The sequence below is a fragment of the Pocillopora verrucosa genome, chromosome 8, assembly GCF_036669915.1.
Source record: "Pocillopora verrucosa isolate sample1 chromosome 8, ASM3666991v2, whole genome shotgun sequence".
In the NCBI taxonomy this organism is placed as follows: Eukaryota; Metazoa; Cnidaria; class Anthozoa; order Scleractinia; family Pocilloporidae; genus Pocillopora; species Pocillopora verrucosa.
The window spans coordinates 8,870,585-8,887,675 of NC_089319.1; the positions used below are offsets into that span (position 1 = coordinate 8,870,585).

The window sequence follows — 17,091 nt, forward strand, 5'->3', positions numbered from 1 at the left end:
AGATTCAAATCAACTAAAAGTATTATCATAGGCATCAATAAATAATTTTTGAGAAACGTGACGTGGACTCTAGATTCTTGTCTTGTCTTCTATGCTATTACAAAGTTTCCAAAGAGTATATCTTAATTAATTTTATCTCGAATCGATCAGAGAGGACTGTCAAGAAAACAACTAAGTAAGCATTCCGTTAACAGTTCTTGATTCTCGCTCAAATTGTGCCGAACGTATGCGTTTGCCTTTATTTGCTTAACTCATTGGTAGTTGAATTGAGTACAAAGACGCACTCGGAGTGAGATGGCTAAAAAAACCGCCTTAGGGTGCGTCCAAAATCGAAAGTTGGTGGATTTTACAGTGAGAAAACCCTTTGTTTCAATACCACTGGTGATTTGACCATGTGTCAAGGAAGACTTCTCGGCTATCTGAGGATAAGTTAGGACCTTCGAAACTCAAACTTTGTTCCTCACACGGAGGAAAATGACTGATAATAAAGTGACATAATAATATTGCCTACTCGATATTGCTAAACTCGCTTATTTCCAGTGAGAGGAATGTTATCTTCAAAATCGCTGAGATTTTTCCAGAAAATGAAAAAAAAAAAGGAAACAGTGATTGCCAGTGTAGGAGGACCCTATGATTATCAACACGACTTTCATATTCGGCGCCTTTAAAACTTCGCCCCAGGACGTAATAATATTTCCTACTCGTTATTTGCTTTCGCATTAATGGCTACAGAAACCTTAGGTAGTTTTTAGGATATGGCTCTTTTCATAGACCGCTTCATTTCCTTCTATTTGTTTGTCTGATTGTCCTATATAGATTATGCTATACTTTTGGCAAGAGTGTTTCCGTCTGTCACCTCTAACGCAAATAAGTATATGTCAAATAAATATCACATATTAATGTTGCTTCAATGAATAATTTCCATTTCCAGAGCGCTCAATCATACGAATTTGATTAAAAATACGTTTGCTTGTAATAATAAATGTCTGTTAAAGCTTCCGATCCGGCTAAACTGCCAATGACACTCTGAATTTGCTCAAAAGCTGCTCAAAAGCTCTTTATGTTCCTAGGCAACCGATAAACTATCAATAAAGGCAGTCCACCGATTTGCTTTGATCAGGAGTGTTTAAACGAAATCATCGGGCAAGAGCTCTGTATTCTGGTAACCTCACATATTCCAAAGTAAGTTTTAGTTTAAAAACGATTGTTTTAATTTTACAATCAAGGCTTAACAATATAGACATGGCATATTGCAAATGGCGAAAATTTATTTTGCGAGAACCGAGATAATTTTAACTGATATCTCAGTTCCTGCAGAATCAATTAAATCAAGTTCAGATATGTTTTTTGAAAACCTTGGTTCAAACAACGGTCGTGGCCTGAAAATAAGTAGAGAATAAGGACACGAAATTCTTTTAGGGGGAATGCGCTCATAATCACAATCATTTGGATCGAATGCAAGAATTAACTGAGGTGAGACACATAGTTACAGCCACAGAAGGAAATAGGGAACGCAATATCATTTTCAATAAACAAAAGTTAAGGTAGGCCCGGTTATTTGAAAACCTTGGTTCAAACGACAGTCGCGGCCGGAAAATAAGTAGAGAATAAGGAAACGAAATTTTTAGGGAGTTCTGCGCTAATAATCACAATTATTTGAATCGAATTCAAGAACAAACTGGGGCGAGAAACACAGTGACAGCCACAGGAAGAAATAAGAAAAGCTTACAAGAAGCACTTTTTTGTTCATAGCATTCAAAAGGTACTTTTTTGTTGATTGAAAGAAGAGAATGGTTTCTTGTTTTGGATTCAGTTCTAATTAAGATTAGGGACCGCAGATTTTGCATTTAATTTTATTAATAAAGTTAACTTAAATTTATATAGCGAGATGATGTCTTCTTCATGATACCTCTTTCCTAATTATGTTAGTTTAATCAAAGTGCCTCACTTTTGCAAATCTTCAGTTTGAATGTGGTCAGTGTTCGCGTACTTTGACAAACCGATAGGGGTTCTTTCAATTCTTCCAACTACCTTGTTTGAAACTCGGTGTTTTCAAAAGTCGGCTCGATGGCTAAGATAGACATGAAATATAAGGCAGTGGTATTCGTTTCAAACTGAGTTTCTAGGGTTTTTATTTAGATTGTTCTTTAGTTGGGTTAAGGTCTTGTAAATCGTCACTGATAGCGTTCGCTCGAGTTTACTTTGACTTCCTTAAAACTCGGGAAAATAAATAGATCCGATCAAGCAGATTGGGGTTTTGGTATAAGTACAAGAATTTCTTACAACATAGGAGAAATGAGCGAAAGCTGTATCTCAAGCGAAATCGAATGGAGGGCTCTTACGGAGACCCTGCCTTTTAAATTGCTGATTATTCGCATTCTGATCTATGACCTAAGAGGAAGTAACAGTTGTTGAGAGTGGTCTTTCAGTGGAGGACACAAACCAAATGATAGCTATATGGGAAACGTTAAAGGAATCTCAGGGTTCCCCGCTTCAAAGGTAACAATGGAAATATCTCTGTTTCAAATCGACGCTTGTCACTTCATCACTAATAATTTATTGTCCACGAACCATTCTTTTTCTTTTATTTTAAGAGTTAGAGCATGACTTTAGCTCACGGCTGAAGGGTTTAATTGAGTTGTGACTGGAATTTTATTTTTACAGTTCTACGGTCAGAACTTGTAAAGTCAAAATATTAGGGGTAACCATAATTTTAATTCTTTTACTGGTCATAAATTTGATCAGTTGCAAATCTGTATTATACAGTATTCCCAAATATCTTATCAGTAGTCACAGATATGCAGCAGCTCACCTAGTTAAACTAACTTAAAAATATGACCTTATCACTCCTACTTACATTGGCTTTTTGTACAGTTAAAGATTAAAGGTTACAGAATTTATCTTAAGAATATTTCTTTTTATTTATTGTACCACGTGCTTACTACGTGACGTTCGTGATGTTCAGGAAAAAATGTCACTAAATAAAATCATATTTTACAAACGTATTAGCTTTCAGAGCCGCTATTTCAATGTTGAGGGAAGAAAAATTACGAAATTAGAAATGGCTCTTTTTTCAAAACGGAGTACTCACAGCATTGACGCCCTTCCAAAAAGTTTACATATTGGAGTTCTCTCGTCTTTTGGAGGTAAAGTCCTCGCGAACACGAGTAGTACTGGTAACTATGATTGTAGATTTTGCTTCGCATGCGTACAAGGGATGTATGCCTCGAGCCTCGTGTTCGGTATTCGATAGGATCATAGAAATATGAATTTTTTTCGTCGATGTTGCATAAGAATGATAAGGCAAGTAAGAATTAGTCGAAGGACAAAGAGGCACGTTGTTCGAAGGCATTTTCCGCCCGAAGCTACCGGAAGGGTGTCTATATTTAGCAATGCAAATCCACCAAACTTCTTCTTCCAAACAGCCCTAAACAAGCTAAGAGAAGGGGAACTACCAGGAGAAATCCATGGCAATTGCCTGAGATATCACATCAAGTTCGATTACATAGTGGGTAGCTCAGTAAATGGAAGTCCAAGCGAGCGTATTAGAGTCGTTTGCAAAACTGGAAAATGTTCTTGTCAAAGAACTTTACCCATAGAAATCAAAACCATTTATCCTGTTTAGAGCCCACTTTGTCATCTCACATCGAGAACGAAAGTGCTCAGAGATATTAAACTGATAAACTACTGGGTAAAGTCGTCAATAAAAAGGAGGAGAAAAGTAAGAGCATATAACTCCATCAGTGAGAACCTGTATCATGACTGAGCTGTTGGCAGAAGATTGGGAGAAAATGCAGAGTTAAACTACTTGCAATATGTGTATCAAACTATAATGAAACTTCATGGTAGCGGTGTTAGAAGGCTTCGAACAGTTCTATTGGAATCAGCTACTTTCTCGAACTGAGGTCTCTAGTGAGGTAATGCCTGCTACTAGGATTGAAACTTGGATTGTGATTAGGGCTGTGAAACAGGCTGATGAGAGCTACGACAAATGAGAATGTAAATACGATTTTCATTGCGGCAATTTCTAAAAATATAGCTGTGTTTTTAGATGCAGTTGTTCATTTGACTGCGCCTTTAAATAAATTCTGGACTGCAATTGTGTTTGTGATTCACAATACGATTGCAATTTGCATTCAGTGAATATGACGTGGAGTAATATGTAATCCACCACAACATTTTCCAAAGGAAGAAGATGATTTTTATACCAAAAAAAATTGATAGAATGGTTTTTTGAGAAACAAAATCCACAACTCCCATTTTATTTACCTCCAATCTACTCTAGTGTTCGAGATGTAAGCAAAATAACTGGATGTTCCCAAACTCAGTCGAACTCGATCATCAACAAAGTACATAACCATATCATGAATTGAGCGCAAGAAACCTCCAAACTTTCCCCTAATTTGACTGAAGTACCATGTAAATAAAGCCTAATTTCTTGTTGTACAATTTCTTCAATACCTTATGGTTTCCCATACCCCCTCTGTCGAATGGACGTAATTTTAAGCTATACGAGATAATGCAAGCTGTAATGGAGCTTAATCATAAACATGTTCATTTCTTGACATCAAGTTCATTAACAGGCATTTCCCAAACATAAACCATATGTAACCAGAGTAAAAAAATATCCTCAATGGTTTGGCCGCCCCTGTTTGAGTTATGCGAAATATGAAATGCTTTCATGGTTAAGATTTCTGATTTCTTTCATTCCTTCACAACACTGTGTGGTCTTCCCATACATGTGAGCATGGCCATTGGATGTCGTTAATAACATCCCTGTCGACAGAAATAATGAAAGAGAGACTCTCTATATGCTAAGTCCCTTTTGCCGCTCTGTACCACTCAGAGCGGTGTAGCATTGGTCTTCTTAATCCAGGGGTGTAGCCGGGATTTTTCAGAGGGGGGAGGAGGGGTCACACTGTGTCAAACAGCGGGTACTCATCGAATCGTCATGTCGACCTCCTCGCGTGAAGGGTCACGTTCACCCCAGGATTCCTCTGGCTACGCCCTTATAATCTGAATCTGTTATCCTTGGTGGTTTGGTGCGGGTTTAGTCATTTACCCGCATGGGTAAAGTCGTAATCATTCTTCCAGAAAAATTGCAGCAACTTACAACTTTAGTTGATAAAACCAATTCATCCTGCACTGCCCCCAGCGATGCAGCACCACAATTCAGAAGCTCACCTTCCCTGTACATGAATTGGTTTTCTTCATCTGAGTCAATAAACCATGATAGTTTGGCGTGGGTTTGGTTTTCTACCTTTATTTGTAAGGTCCTAATCATTCTTCTAGACAAATAGCAACATGAATCTCCAAATATTCTTACACCTTCTAGCTAGGGTCTTTTAGTCATTCACTCTCTAGTTAGCTATATATCATTCACCCATGATGCAGTTTGCCTAACTAAAAAGTAATAACCAGACTCTAATACATTGTTATTTTTTCTTGATATCCATTTTTAGATTCGTTACACGGAACTGGAATAACTCTCGATGAAGCAAATTTCGGAGTCATCCACTACATAATAACGGAGTAACATGCAGAAATGCTTGGACCGTTATTTGAAATCTTAGAGGTTTTGTAATGCATTCTGTGCATACCTTTGGAAAGATATTATGGGGCGTGATCTTTCCTTTTACTGGTAGTTTCTCAAAAAATATATATACCAGATCTAACATGTTTCCAAGAAGAGCCACGTTAATAAGATTTCCTCGCAATGCTGGTCATACATATTGGAAAGTAAATGTGATGGAAATAAGGAACAAATTTTTGTTCTCCTGGTCCAACAGTATCTTTAAGAGGAATTTATTTTTTCACCTAATCCTATGAAGGAATCGTGGAGAATGAGAAGGATACTTTGAAAATAGATAACTGGGAATAATTGAAGTGAAAGATGACGGTAGCCAGTGAATAACACAAGTATACTTAGGAAAAGAACTCTGATTGCTTCCTCAAGGAGTCAGACCTACGACGTTGGGATTAGCATTTCAGACTTGGAGCAGGCTAGTTCGTTACGTTTAACCAGGCTCATGGTAACAAAACTCCTGAAATCTGCCGCTTCTGCGCAATGATAATGAACAAAACAGATGGTAAATGCTTGAACCTGGTGATTTCTAAGAGAAAGATGATGTTATTCATTGAATGGCACAATCATATTCAGAGGAAAAGAACTGTGAGTGCTCTCATTAGGAGTTCACCCTTCGTCCCTCTGTCTCAGGAAGCTGTAAAATCTGAAATCTCGGCATGAAGAAGAATCGTGCGAGGTTGCGTTGAACAGGTGCGCTTTCGCGCGTGGAGGACATCGTTTCCAGGGCCTCATCGGAAACTGGATTTAAGCAAGATGGCGGCTGTATTGTGTGCTCTCACTGTTAAGTAGCTGTTTTTGAATGCTAAATGTTTAAAATGAACGGAACAAAAACGAAACCGATGAACCGCAGAGCACTTATTGGAAAACTTAAACACTTTGATGATGGGGTACGTTCCCTTTTCGAGCAAGCTACGGATTCATGTCAAAATCTTTATCAAACATATACTGGAGATGCCTTAGATCTTCGTGAAATTCAAACCTATCCAGAATGGAAGGTTCAAATGTGTTTCAGAAATTTGAGAAAGCATCAGAGAAAGCGATCTAGACAAAGTATAATATACATATTGCCTCTGGGCCCCTTTCCAAAGATTTTACGGATGCCAATTGAGCATGGAAGTGTCTCCACTTTCGAGTTGATCAGGAGGTTTGTGAGTTGCTACTTTTTCGGAATGACCGTGAAATTTCTGGAAGAGATTGCCGTCACGATGGTAAATTGTAAACAGAGATTTCATCCAGTTACTGGGAAACTGCAGTTGTTAGTAACAGGTCAGAGTATTTGTGGTTGTATTATTCACGTTTACAAACTGATCTTGTCTCATATCTCAGTTAGTAAGTGCGCTATGATTGGTCAATTAAGCGGACTATATTTTGCCATGCAGCTCCGCCAAATTCAAAATTTTTTCAAATTGAAATCTTCTTCCTTTCTTCGAACCCAGAGATGAAATAAATATCTTACAAACCAAGTTCCAGGTCAGCAGTGTAAGGTCTGGAAACTGGTTTTTTTTCTTCTTGGACTTATGGCCCACACGTTTTTGCACTTGGGCCGTTAAAAAATTTGAGCGATAAACTTGGTTCATAACTAACAGTGTGGACCTCAAACTTGGTTGATAAATAGAGGTTATTACATGGCCACTTAGAGATAAGAAATTTCTCTCCAAGGGAAATTTGGTATCTCCAAGTGGCCATGTAATATTCTAATTATTATGTAAACACCAATGAAATACCAATCATTTCACTTTAATATTTCTTATAAACAGAACATGGAAAGGAGTGATTTTTATATGTAACCATAGCAATGGTGATCTTTTCAGGCATGAAGATAGCATGTTATCTTTACATGTGAAGATATTGTGTTTTGAACACATGCAAGCTTACTTGGTATTTTATTGGTGTTTATATAATAAGAAGTATTTATTTCCTTGATTGTATTTTATTTATTTAGAGAGTAGAATTTTACCTCCAACTAGGTGTCTCAGTTCCAGAATCAATGTACTTTTGGAGAAACAAAGATAAACATTTTCCTTGTTTTACCCTACAGTTAAAATGACTGAAACTGTACTGAGATAAATAATTGATCAGTGTATTTACACTTACTCTGAAAGAAAACTGGATGCATCAGGGTAAGGACAATGATAAATAAACATTTCAATTTTTTTTGCAATGTTTTTGTATGAAAATGAGGCCTCCAGGCGGCAAAAAAGCTGTGGTTGTTACCATGGAAACAAGAGTGCGACCTATAAAAAAAGGCATTCTGGTGCATCCCCCCTGAGTGCCTAACTTCTTGCAAAATGTAAAAGGGGGTTGAAAATCTTTCATTTCCAAAGATGTTTGAATCTCACAGACTAGTTCTAAAAGTGCTTGAAGAGAGGAATGACAACAACCAAAAGATGCCCCTGTTATTTACAATAAAATTTTTAGTACAGGTAAAAAATACAATTTCCAGTTAAATTTTAAGAGAAATCTCTTTGTTTCATCCAACTTTTTTATAAGTGCTACCCTTGACTAAGCACCTCCCTCAAGTGCTGTGTAGCATATTTAAGTAAAAATGTTATGTTTACTCTTTTGACCCCAGTAATGACCAGTTTGTATACATTCCTTCTACACAAAAGAAATTTTCAATCAAGTATGGAAAGTAATCTGGAATCGCTCAATAGTTAACTTTAACTTTTTGTCTTTCTGTGATTAGTCTTAAAAATTGTTTGCCAAGTTTTCAACCAATCAGATACAAAAACCAAGGCCAATTTCAACTTGGTTACTTGGGTTTTCCCATACTTTGGGTAGTTTTCTTATTTTTAGTTGGAGTTTTCAATGGCCCTTTTACTATTTCCTTTGTTATAACATGATTGGCTGTTCTTACCACTCTGATTCTGGTCTTACAGCACTTAATTACGAAGTGCACTTATTTGGTTTTGACAGATAGCTTAAGAATAAAGGAAGTAAGTTTCTAAAGAAACTGTTAGCGAAGTTGTGTTTGTGGCTGGCGTGTCAAGGCCTTATAAACTCTCTACAATAGCCAATTAAAAAAATCAACACAGTTCATAAAACAAAGTTATCTTGTAACACTAGTTCTTGGCACTTACATGTACTAATGGGGGAGTCTACTGTTATTTTAAATCAATGGGAATAATTAGCTCAGATATTGTGGGCTTAAAAGAGAAAGGGGAAAAAAAAACGAAACATTTGTATAAATAGTCTATTCACTTTCAAATGTAATAATACAGTATTCATTGCTTGTCTTTCAATGCAGTCCCTTCACTGTGGATTGCAACATTTTTATTACTTGTTGCTGGTCTTCTTTAGGTGATAAAGTTGATTACTTAATATGTACCATCTGTTGAACACATGGTAGGAGCCTCATAACTAGTCCACATCATGATTTAATTAAAGAAGACATAGCATAAAGTTGAAATGTTACAGTCCATACTGGAAGTGACTTTGTTATGTGGCAAGCAATAAATCCTTTCTTGTCACAACTGTATCTAATCAAAATAAATTATCAAATATCTTTTTACTCTAATTTCAGATTTGATGCATTACTTGAAAACTAGTCTCCCTGCAGATGGTTACTGCATCATTGGTCTTACATGGGTGGATCTTTATCCTGGTGAAGATTGGAACTTTGTTCTAGGGGAATCATCATGTGAGGATGGTTGTGCTGTGGTTAGCTTTGGTCATTTTGAGCCACAGTCCTACCAGTATAAACATTTAAATGATACAACAAATCAGAACATTGCAGGAGTGCAATGTGACAAAGCTGATAGAACTATTTTCTCAGTCTCTTTTGAGAGGAATGGTCAGGATGATGTAAGCCTTTACCTGGAAGATTTTGCAGATATAGAAAAAGTCAATAAAAAGATCATTTGGAGACTTCTAAGGGTAAGATGTTCAAAGATGAACATACTCTGCTAGAGTGTACATTTATCCAATATAGGTAAAACTTGATTGCATCTAATCATACTTTGTTCTTCATGTTTCCAGCCTTCATTAATTAATATTACACATAAGCAACCAAGATTCTTTGGGTCTGTGAGAGTATGGGTGGGTGAGACATTCAAGTTACGTAATGTGGTACTCAGAAAACCATTAACAATTCAGATTGATTCTGACTACAATTGTGTCCTTAAAATTGGAAACTTAAATTTCTGTTGTTGTTAGTATTTTAGTTTCTTATGCCCAGTTGGCTTTATCCTTGAAACTCAAGAGTGCTCCATAAATATTTCCAGGATTATCTGACTCTTCTTCTTCACCGTGTAGTTCATAAATGAGAAGTATTGGTGGAAAAACATAACAAAGCTGTGGAAGCCTACTGTCATGACAAAATTTGTTGTTGTCAACATATTAAGCATTGTTTTAATTTCATGTTTAGATGGCAAATTGCAAGGCGTGCCCCATGTAAGAGGGTAGCAAAGGGGAGGGGGGGTGGGGGAGAGAGAGGTCCAGATCCCGTTTCCTGCACAAATTTTAAAACAGTTCATTTATCATGTGCTTTAAACAGTACATAATCTTGTGCATCAAGAATTTAAAAGGTGAAACTTCAAACCTCACCATACCTTGGCTTTCTATAAAATTCACACATTCTCCTTTAGTCTTAAGCTTAATCATGCTGCACATATAAACCGTTTGCCACCCTCATAAAAGCTAAATTGGGATTCAGTCTCAGAGAGAAAATGGAACTTCAGGCTATACTTTAAGCTTTGCTGTCATCTTCTTTGCCATAGATATCAATTTTGTTTGTTTTCAGGTATCAAGCCATGAAATATGTCATGTGTTTGGAATGGCTCACTGTTCATATTTTGCTTGTGCCATGAATGAGAGTAAATCAGTCCTCCAAGCAGAAAATCAACCTTTATTTCTTTGTCCAGTTTGTTTGCGTAAACTACAAAAAGCTGTTGGCTTTGATGTTATGGAAAGGTACACTGGGTTATGTATCCTTCTAGAATATGTCATGAATGAAATACTTTCTAAAGATGATTATTGCCACACCGAAGACACATCATTACAAAATACTGAAGAATGCAAATTTGTAATGGCAATCAGTTGGTTGAAATCAGTGCTTAAGTTTATCAAGAGGAACAATGATATAAACTCCACTAGCAATTAGGGCTGTTTGGACCAAAAAATTGTGTAATTCAGGTCACTGGATATTAAGCCATTTTTCCATGACTGCACACTGGATACAAGATGATGGATGACAAACGAAATCTGTAGGGCCAAGTTGGCTATAACCATCTCATATCCAACAAGCGCAAGTAGAATAATTGCTTTATGAAAAATGCCTCAAAATAGAGATAAATCTTCCTGACTTTATTTCATAAACTTTATTTTCTTATGTAATGGTTCATAATCCATGATGGCTAAGCAAATGAAAACTCTCAAATTGTATTATCCATTGATCCAGTGCTTAAAAGGAAAATATTTCCTCCAACCTCACAGGGATGACTAAACTGAAAAATAGGCTATTATCTTCTCCTTCTTTCTTTCCCATAGGCCCATGTTTTACACGATTTTTCTCTCTATTTAAGTGATTCACATTTTTATTTATCATTATCACCGTTGCAGGTAGCTGTAATTCTCTCATAACTATTTTCATGGTTTTCTTCATTTTTTAATGAGCCAGATATAATTTAATACAATTTTTTTTAAGTAGATTCAAATCAGTGTCAATTAAAAGTATTGTATTAGGATCAATAAATCCTTTTTAAGAAACGTGATGTGGGTTCCAGATCCTTGTCTCGATGCAGTCCATGCCATTCCAAAATTTCTCAAGAGTATAGCTTAATTAATTTTATCTTGAATCGATCAGAGAGGACTGTCAAGAAAACAACAAAGTAAACATCCCGTTAACAGTTCTTGATTCTCACCCAAGTCGTGCCTTACGCATGCGTTTGCCTTTATTTGCTTGATTCGTTCGTAGTTGAACTGAGCACAGAGACGCATTCGTAGCGAGATGGCTAAAAGATCGCCTTATCGTGCGTCCAAAATCGAAAGCCGGTGGATTTTACAGTGAGAAAACCCCCTTGTTTCAAGACCACTGGTGATTTGACTATGAATCCAGGCAGACTTCGCGGTTATCTATCGACGAAATCTGCCCTTTTGATAAAGGAAGGCTTTACTATGGGTAGATTATGACCTTCAAAAATCAAAAATCGTTCCTTGCATGAGGGAAAATGACTGATCTTAAAGTCTGGGTGGATGGTGTACCGCGAGTTGTGCGTGGAGCACACGAGGATACTACATGTGAAAATATTTTGTTCGCTCTAGCGAGTGCCACGGGTAAGCTTGGAAGATTTGCCTTGGTCGAAAAATGGCGAGATCTCGAAAGGATTTTGCCGCGAGAGGCGAAACCGCTCAAGTGCTTGCAGATGTGGGGAAAGCAAGCGGGCGAAGTCAAGTTTATTTTGAAATTAATGAAAGACAAATCAAAAACGAAGGAGAGCAAAGTAGGTGCTGAAGAACACTCCGAGGATGAAGAGAACTTAACGAGTGACCCTTTTCATCGCTCTTTCGAACGGAAGACTTTGGAGAGAGTCGTCGCTAATCAGACGAATAAGTTGAAACGTCTCACGCGTGACCTGGAAATCATACAGTTGCGAATTGACAGTTGTGTCGACAACGAAGAAGATTATCTTTACTTCACCGAAGAGGAAATCACCGAGGATCGTATCACTAAACTCGGACAGGTTCTGAAATTGCAAGCCAAGGAATTATCCGTGGAAGGAATTTGTGCAAACGAACTCGCGAAAGAACGAACACAGGAGGAAAGGCTCCAGTTCGAACTTGAAGATCACCGAAATAAACTTCACCACCTAGATGTTCACATCTCCGATTTAGAAAGCGTCGGTACTAAAATTTATTCCATGCGAGCTCCTCAGGACAGGAACATTGACAATGGTTCACAGCGAATCGGCGTGAGTGATCTGGAAGAACTAGCTCAAGAAATATCGATAACAAGAGAAGAGCTGTCAAAGCAAAGAGAACTCGCTGATCGACAGAGCGAGGAAGTTGAAAATATTAAAAAGTCGTTCTCGGAATTAGAACGGATCGCGCGCCAAAAAACTGTACAACTCGACTCGCTGAAAGGTGATTCATCATCAGAAATTCGCTTATCTTATTACGATTTAGACAAAAATCTACAATTAGACACCGCGAAGGACATTCCGTTAAATGGCGTGGATGATATGCTTTTATCGCCTGATAAAAGCAAATTAACTGGTTCTGTGGCTTCTCAAACACCATCCCGAAATGGGACACAAAAAGATGATTCGTCACATGGAGCTGTTTCTTCTCATAAATCTCCTGTCCGACAGAGAATTGGGGCATTTGATAGCCCTGATGATCCGGGAGTTTTTGTCTAAGAGAAACGTGGTATGTACATCTTTTCCTTTTTCCTTTTTATTTTTTTCCATCTGATTTCTGGATTTATGCTACACAACAATTACATTGATGTGTATGAGAAACAGTTTAGTGTTGTTTAGAGTTTATCGTTCCATGCATGACGTCATAGTCGTGCGGAGAGGTAAGGTACGTCTGGCAAATAAAATATAGTAATTTTCGCTCGTAGACAAACCTGTGTCTTCATCGGCTCTGTCCAAGGATACATCAATATACATATTTTTGTTTTGTATTTTTTTCTTATTCAATAATTTGTCTTTGGTTGGGCATATTTAGTTTCATTTTGTAAATTTGGGTCTGAGATTTTCTAAAAGTTTAACTTTCTTTGTCCAATCCAAAACCTTACCCCCTATTGTGCTACCTGTTGGAATGATATTCGAAACTGATAAATAAATTACTTTTATCATTATTATTATTACTGGCACTATACATACTTGGAACATCAAACAAATATAAGAAATTTTTTTTAACTTGATCCCTGTGATAATAAACTTTTTGACATCACACTCACATCTTATGAAAATCCTATATGGACTAGTTTTATATGAGAAGAGATTTTTCTGGATTGGTAAACAATGGAAATTGAATGTTTCCAAGGGTGTTTGGATTCATTGTACTGTAGATCCCACTTGAACAGTATTCAAAGTTTGGACTGTTCTGTTCATCACCAAATCTGTTAGCTGTCTGCCCTGAACCAGATATCACTATCAGGTCTTTCAGCTGCATTAATTTTAGTCCTGTATGGAACTAAGTTCAATTAAAAATTGTCCTTGAAAGAAGTATATTCACTGAGATAAAAATTATTCCAAGAACCAGAAACAGTTTGTATTCTCCAAACAAAGGCACCTTTGATTGTAATTATTTGGGGTCTCTAGTAAATACTCAGAATGATTGAAAAGGCTTCGTAAGTTTATATTTTGTTAGGAGATGAGGATTGCCTTTTTAACTATGTGAGAAGACTTGAACAAAGAAGGCCAAAAATCTGCAGATTTGCGAAAGAAATGTTTACATTACTAAACTTTCCAGATTGAAAATTGTTTGCACACCATTTAGTGGTAGACCTTAAGTTTGACCCTTTCCATGTTTAAAGAAAGATTTAGTGCAGTAAATACTTTTTTCCTTTCCAGAGTTATTGCTTGCAAAACTGAAGTTCTGTTTTGTATTCAGTTCCACAGGAGAGTTGCTTACTGCTACTTAGAACTTCACTGGGATTTTTCCTGTGTCATTGACCCAAAAAACTGATCATGCCTCCTGGGAAAAATTCTTAAAAGATTCTTCTCTTATCAACCAGAAGTAGTATTCTTCCTAATAACAACAGAGAAGTCATCTTTTTAACTAATGAATGTATCAAACACCAGAGTTATATTAATTATTTAAGAGTTGCAAGTTGATTTAAGTAGATTTTTGTGGTCCTTTTGTCCTTTCTCAAGATGAAGGAGTGTTTCCATGCCAGGATGAGGTGAGACACTTTGGACAAGCCAAGTGAAATGAATTTAAACAAAGTTTTTCTGTCTCAGAATCCTTCAAGGCTGCTAAATATTATGTAAGTAATATGTGCACTCTTTAGAGCTTGTGGTATGTCTGTTTGTTTACATGAAATGCTTGCTTAAATTTTCTTGTTTTCCTATTAATGGAAACACTGCCTTTTTTTTATGTTTGATCAGGACAGTATCTTAAGCATATTACTTTTTTAGACCAAATTGAATATGTGAACTCTTCAATCTCAAGTATCTAAAGCAAATTTGACCATATATTTCTTTGGTGGCTCTTCCTGATGTAATGCTCCAGGCTGTTATTCTAATTGTTGCAACCAAATATGCTGCAAAAGACACTAGTTTGGTAACTCTTTCTTTTTCTGGTGACTATTTTGGTGATTTCAGGTCCTGAAATTTGACTTTTGGTTGAGTGGGATTTGGAGTCCTTTTATATAATGTGTTTTTTTATGGCATTTGAAATTGTAAATCCAAGCAACATTTCTTTGTTCTCATCAGCCATCCAAGTATGTGACTGTGGATTAAACCTTATATTTGAAGGTGAACATACTCATCACAACTGTTGGTGAAATAAGATGTTCTTTCTTCCATGTCAAGAAAATGTTTTAAAGATATAGCTAAATATGTTTTGTTTTTTAAGGGTGACAGCAAAAAACTCATAAGTTGGCAGTAAGAAAATTCAGCACGAAAAAACTCAACATGGAGAGGGGAACTGGTTGTTTCAACAAGGCTTGGAGAGTGTTATAGTACATTTGATATTCCTTGAGTTTTGTGTATCTGTATTGAACAAAGACATATTTGTTGATCTTTCAGTGTGGAAGGTTTCAGATTTGGAGGAAGGAAAATAACCAATCCAGTCTTTTGACATATTTTTGACAGAACTTAGTTTGAGTTTGGATGAACAAGCAAGGATGATAATGAGTTTGCTGCTCTTGAAGATGTGTTTAATGCAAATCATATTGCCTAAAAGGTATTGTTTGTTGCAATATGAAATGATTTCACATGATTGTGATATAGTGGTGGGGGAAATGTGTATGTGTTGAAGCAACAAATGACAAATTTAGAGAAATTTACAGAAACTAGGAAATGGTTGAAGGAACTCTAAGCATTGTTATTGTGTTAAAAGAAATATATCTGCAGTTTTAATTTGATAAAGGCTAAAGTAATATCATGAGCAAGAGAATTAATTATTATATTATGATTCCTTTTAAAAGTTGTAAGAGGGAGAAACATTTTTTTTGTCAATAAGATTTATTTAAATTTATTTATGGGAGGAAGTTGAGTGAATTTTACAATAAATTATTACCTCAAATCAGTCATTTAAAAATTTTCCGTAATTATAGCTTATCTTGATACTCACTGTGTGAGCTTTTGTTAACTGAATTTAAATTTCTGAAATAAAGAAATATGTTTATCTAAATTTAATAAATATATTTAGACTGTAGAAAGTGTTAATCATGTATGGATTGGTGGGATGGGGTACCCAACAGTCTGGTGCCTGGAGTGATATTATCTAATGAAATGTAGCAATCATGGAGCATATTGCCAGCTTCCATTGGTGATGATGGCCAGAACTATTTGTTCTTTGCATCTCTTGCCTATATAGTTCCAATACCCAGCTCTTCTCTCTATCACTAAGGGGAATCTGCAAAGTGTCTGGGAAGTACTTCACTGGGTTAAAAGAAAGGAAAAAGAACTGAATAATACTACATAAATGATAAAGAAACAGAAGAAATCATGCATTTTTTCTGAAATAATAAAGTGGTGCTCCTCATTGAATTTCAATTGTCATGTGTCCAACAAGAAATGGAAAGGAGACAGAATTTTTGAATTAGTCATTCGTTATCTGCAGCCAGTACCCAGGTAGCACCCCATCCTACCCTTCAAGGGACTGTCCATTATTTAGAGGTTGTGGAGGCTTGGTGTGAATGGAAAGAGCTCATGCCCAAATCCTCTTGACCTTATCTTTTGTGAAGCATAATTACTCCTGACTATTCCCAGCACATGCCTACCAATTCATGGTTTTGATCAAATATTCATACCCAATATGAATGCATGAATTTGGCTCTCTCTCTTTTTTACCAACATAGAAGTCAGCGCATGATCCTGTCTTATGTAAAAAAGCTGTCCCATTTGCTAGAGAGAATCTTGATGGCTTAAAGCATTGTGGCTAAAGAAAGTTTCATGTGTCAGCAATAACTGTAGATTGGTGCTAGCATAGAAAAACAATTGCATGTTTGAGATCATGGATTTTGGTTCCTGTAGTCAGAGGTGGTGTTTTTAATTTAAACATCGAATCGCAGATATCATAGCACACTGGAAGTGCTTGTCAGTCATTCAATCATCATCTCTCCTAGTGGAAACTCTTTGAGCTCAAAGAATGCCAATGAAACCTTCACAGGGTCGTAAATCGTCCATCATTTCACCAACAACGCCACTTAATTACACACTGTGAAGTAATTTTTTGAAGTTCTTTCTTTAAATCATTGTTCCAAAATAATATGTTAGATTCATTAGAAGACAATAGCGTCGCGCATGGCTGCCTTTGTATGAAACTTACACCCTGCCTCGAAGCCGTGCTCTGATTGGTCATGCAAATATGAATGTTTTGTGTGTCTG

General features: G+C 36.6%; 2 protein-coding genes across 3 annotated transcripts; both read left to right on the forward strand.

The window, feature by feature from the left end:
• The first annotated feature begins 1,124 nt into the window (after nucleotides 1-1,124).
• On the forward strand, nucleotides 1,125-11,312 carry LOC131778978 (archaemetzincin-2). Of its 2 annotated transcripts, none has more exons than XM_066171023.1 (4): nucleotides 1,125-1,182; nucleotides 5,463-6,853; nucleotides 9,111-9,463; nucleotides 10,329-11,312. In XM_066171023.1, the coding sequence occupies exons 2-4, from the start codon at nucleotides 6,394-6,396 to the stop codon at nucleotides 10,686-10,688; spliced, it is 1,173 nt and encodes a 390-aa protein (XP_066027120.1). In that variant the 5' UTR covers nucleotides 1,125-1,182; nucleotides 5,463-6,393; the 3' UTR covers nucleotides 10,689-11,312. The 2 variants fall into 2 exon arrangements, with proteins under 2 accessions (XP_066027120.1, XP_066027121.1); XM_066171024.1 differs by lacking the exon at nucleotides 1,125-1,182 and adding an exon at nucleotides 1,389-1,473.
• A 71-nt stretch (nucleotides 11,313-11,383) lies between these two features.
• LOC131778896 (ras association domain-containing protein 8) lies at nucleotides 11,384-16,240 on the forward strand. Its single transcript, XM_059095379.2, has 3 exons — nucleotides 11,384-12,952; nucleotides 14,410-14,522; nucleotides 15,286-16,240. The coding sequence occupies exon 1, from the start codon at nucleotides 11,755-11,757 to the stop codon at nucleotides 12,940-12,942; it is 1,188 nt and encodes a 395-aa protein (XP_058951362.2). The 5' UTR covers nucleotides 11,384-11,754; the 3' UTR covers nucleotides 12,943-12,952; nucleotides 14,410-14,522; nucleotides 15,286-16,240.
• Nucleotides 16,241-17,091: the final 851 nt, after the last annotated feature.

What these genes read in the sequence shown, in the direction of transcription:
- LOC131778978 (XM_066171023.1), top strand. Translation starts at nt 6,394, where the DNA reads ATGTTTAAAATGAACGGAACAAAAACGAAACCGATGAACCGCAGAGCA. An exon ending in ACTGCAGTTGTTAGTAACAG is followed by an intron (nt 6,854 to 9,110) that starts GTCAGAGTATTT and finishes CTCTAATTTCAG; the next exon opens with ATTTGATGCATTACTTGAAA. An exon ending in TCATTTGGAGACTTCTAAGG is followed by an intron (nt 9,464 to 10,328) that starts GTAAGATGTTCA and finishes GTTTGTTTTCAG; the next exon opens with GTATCAAGCCATGAAATATG.
- LOC131778896 (XM_059095379.2), top strand. Translation starts at nt 11,755, where the DNA reads ATGACTGATCTTAAAGTCTGGGTGGATGGTGTACCGCGAGTTGTGCGT.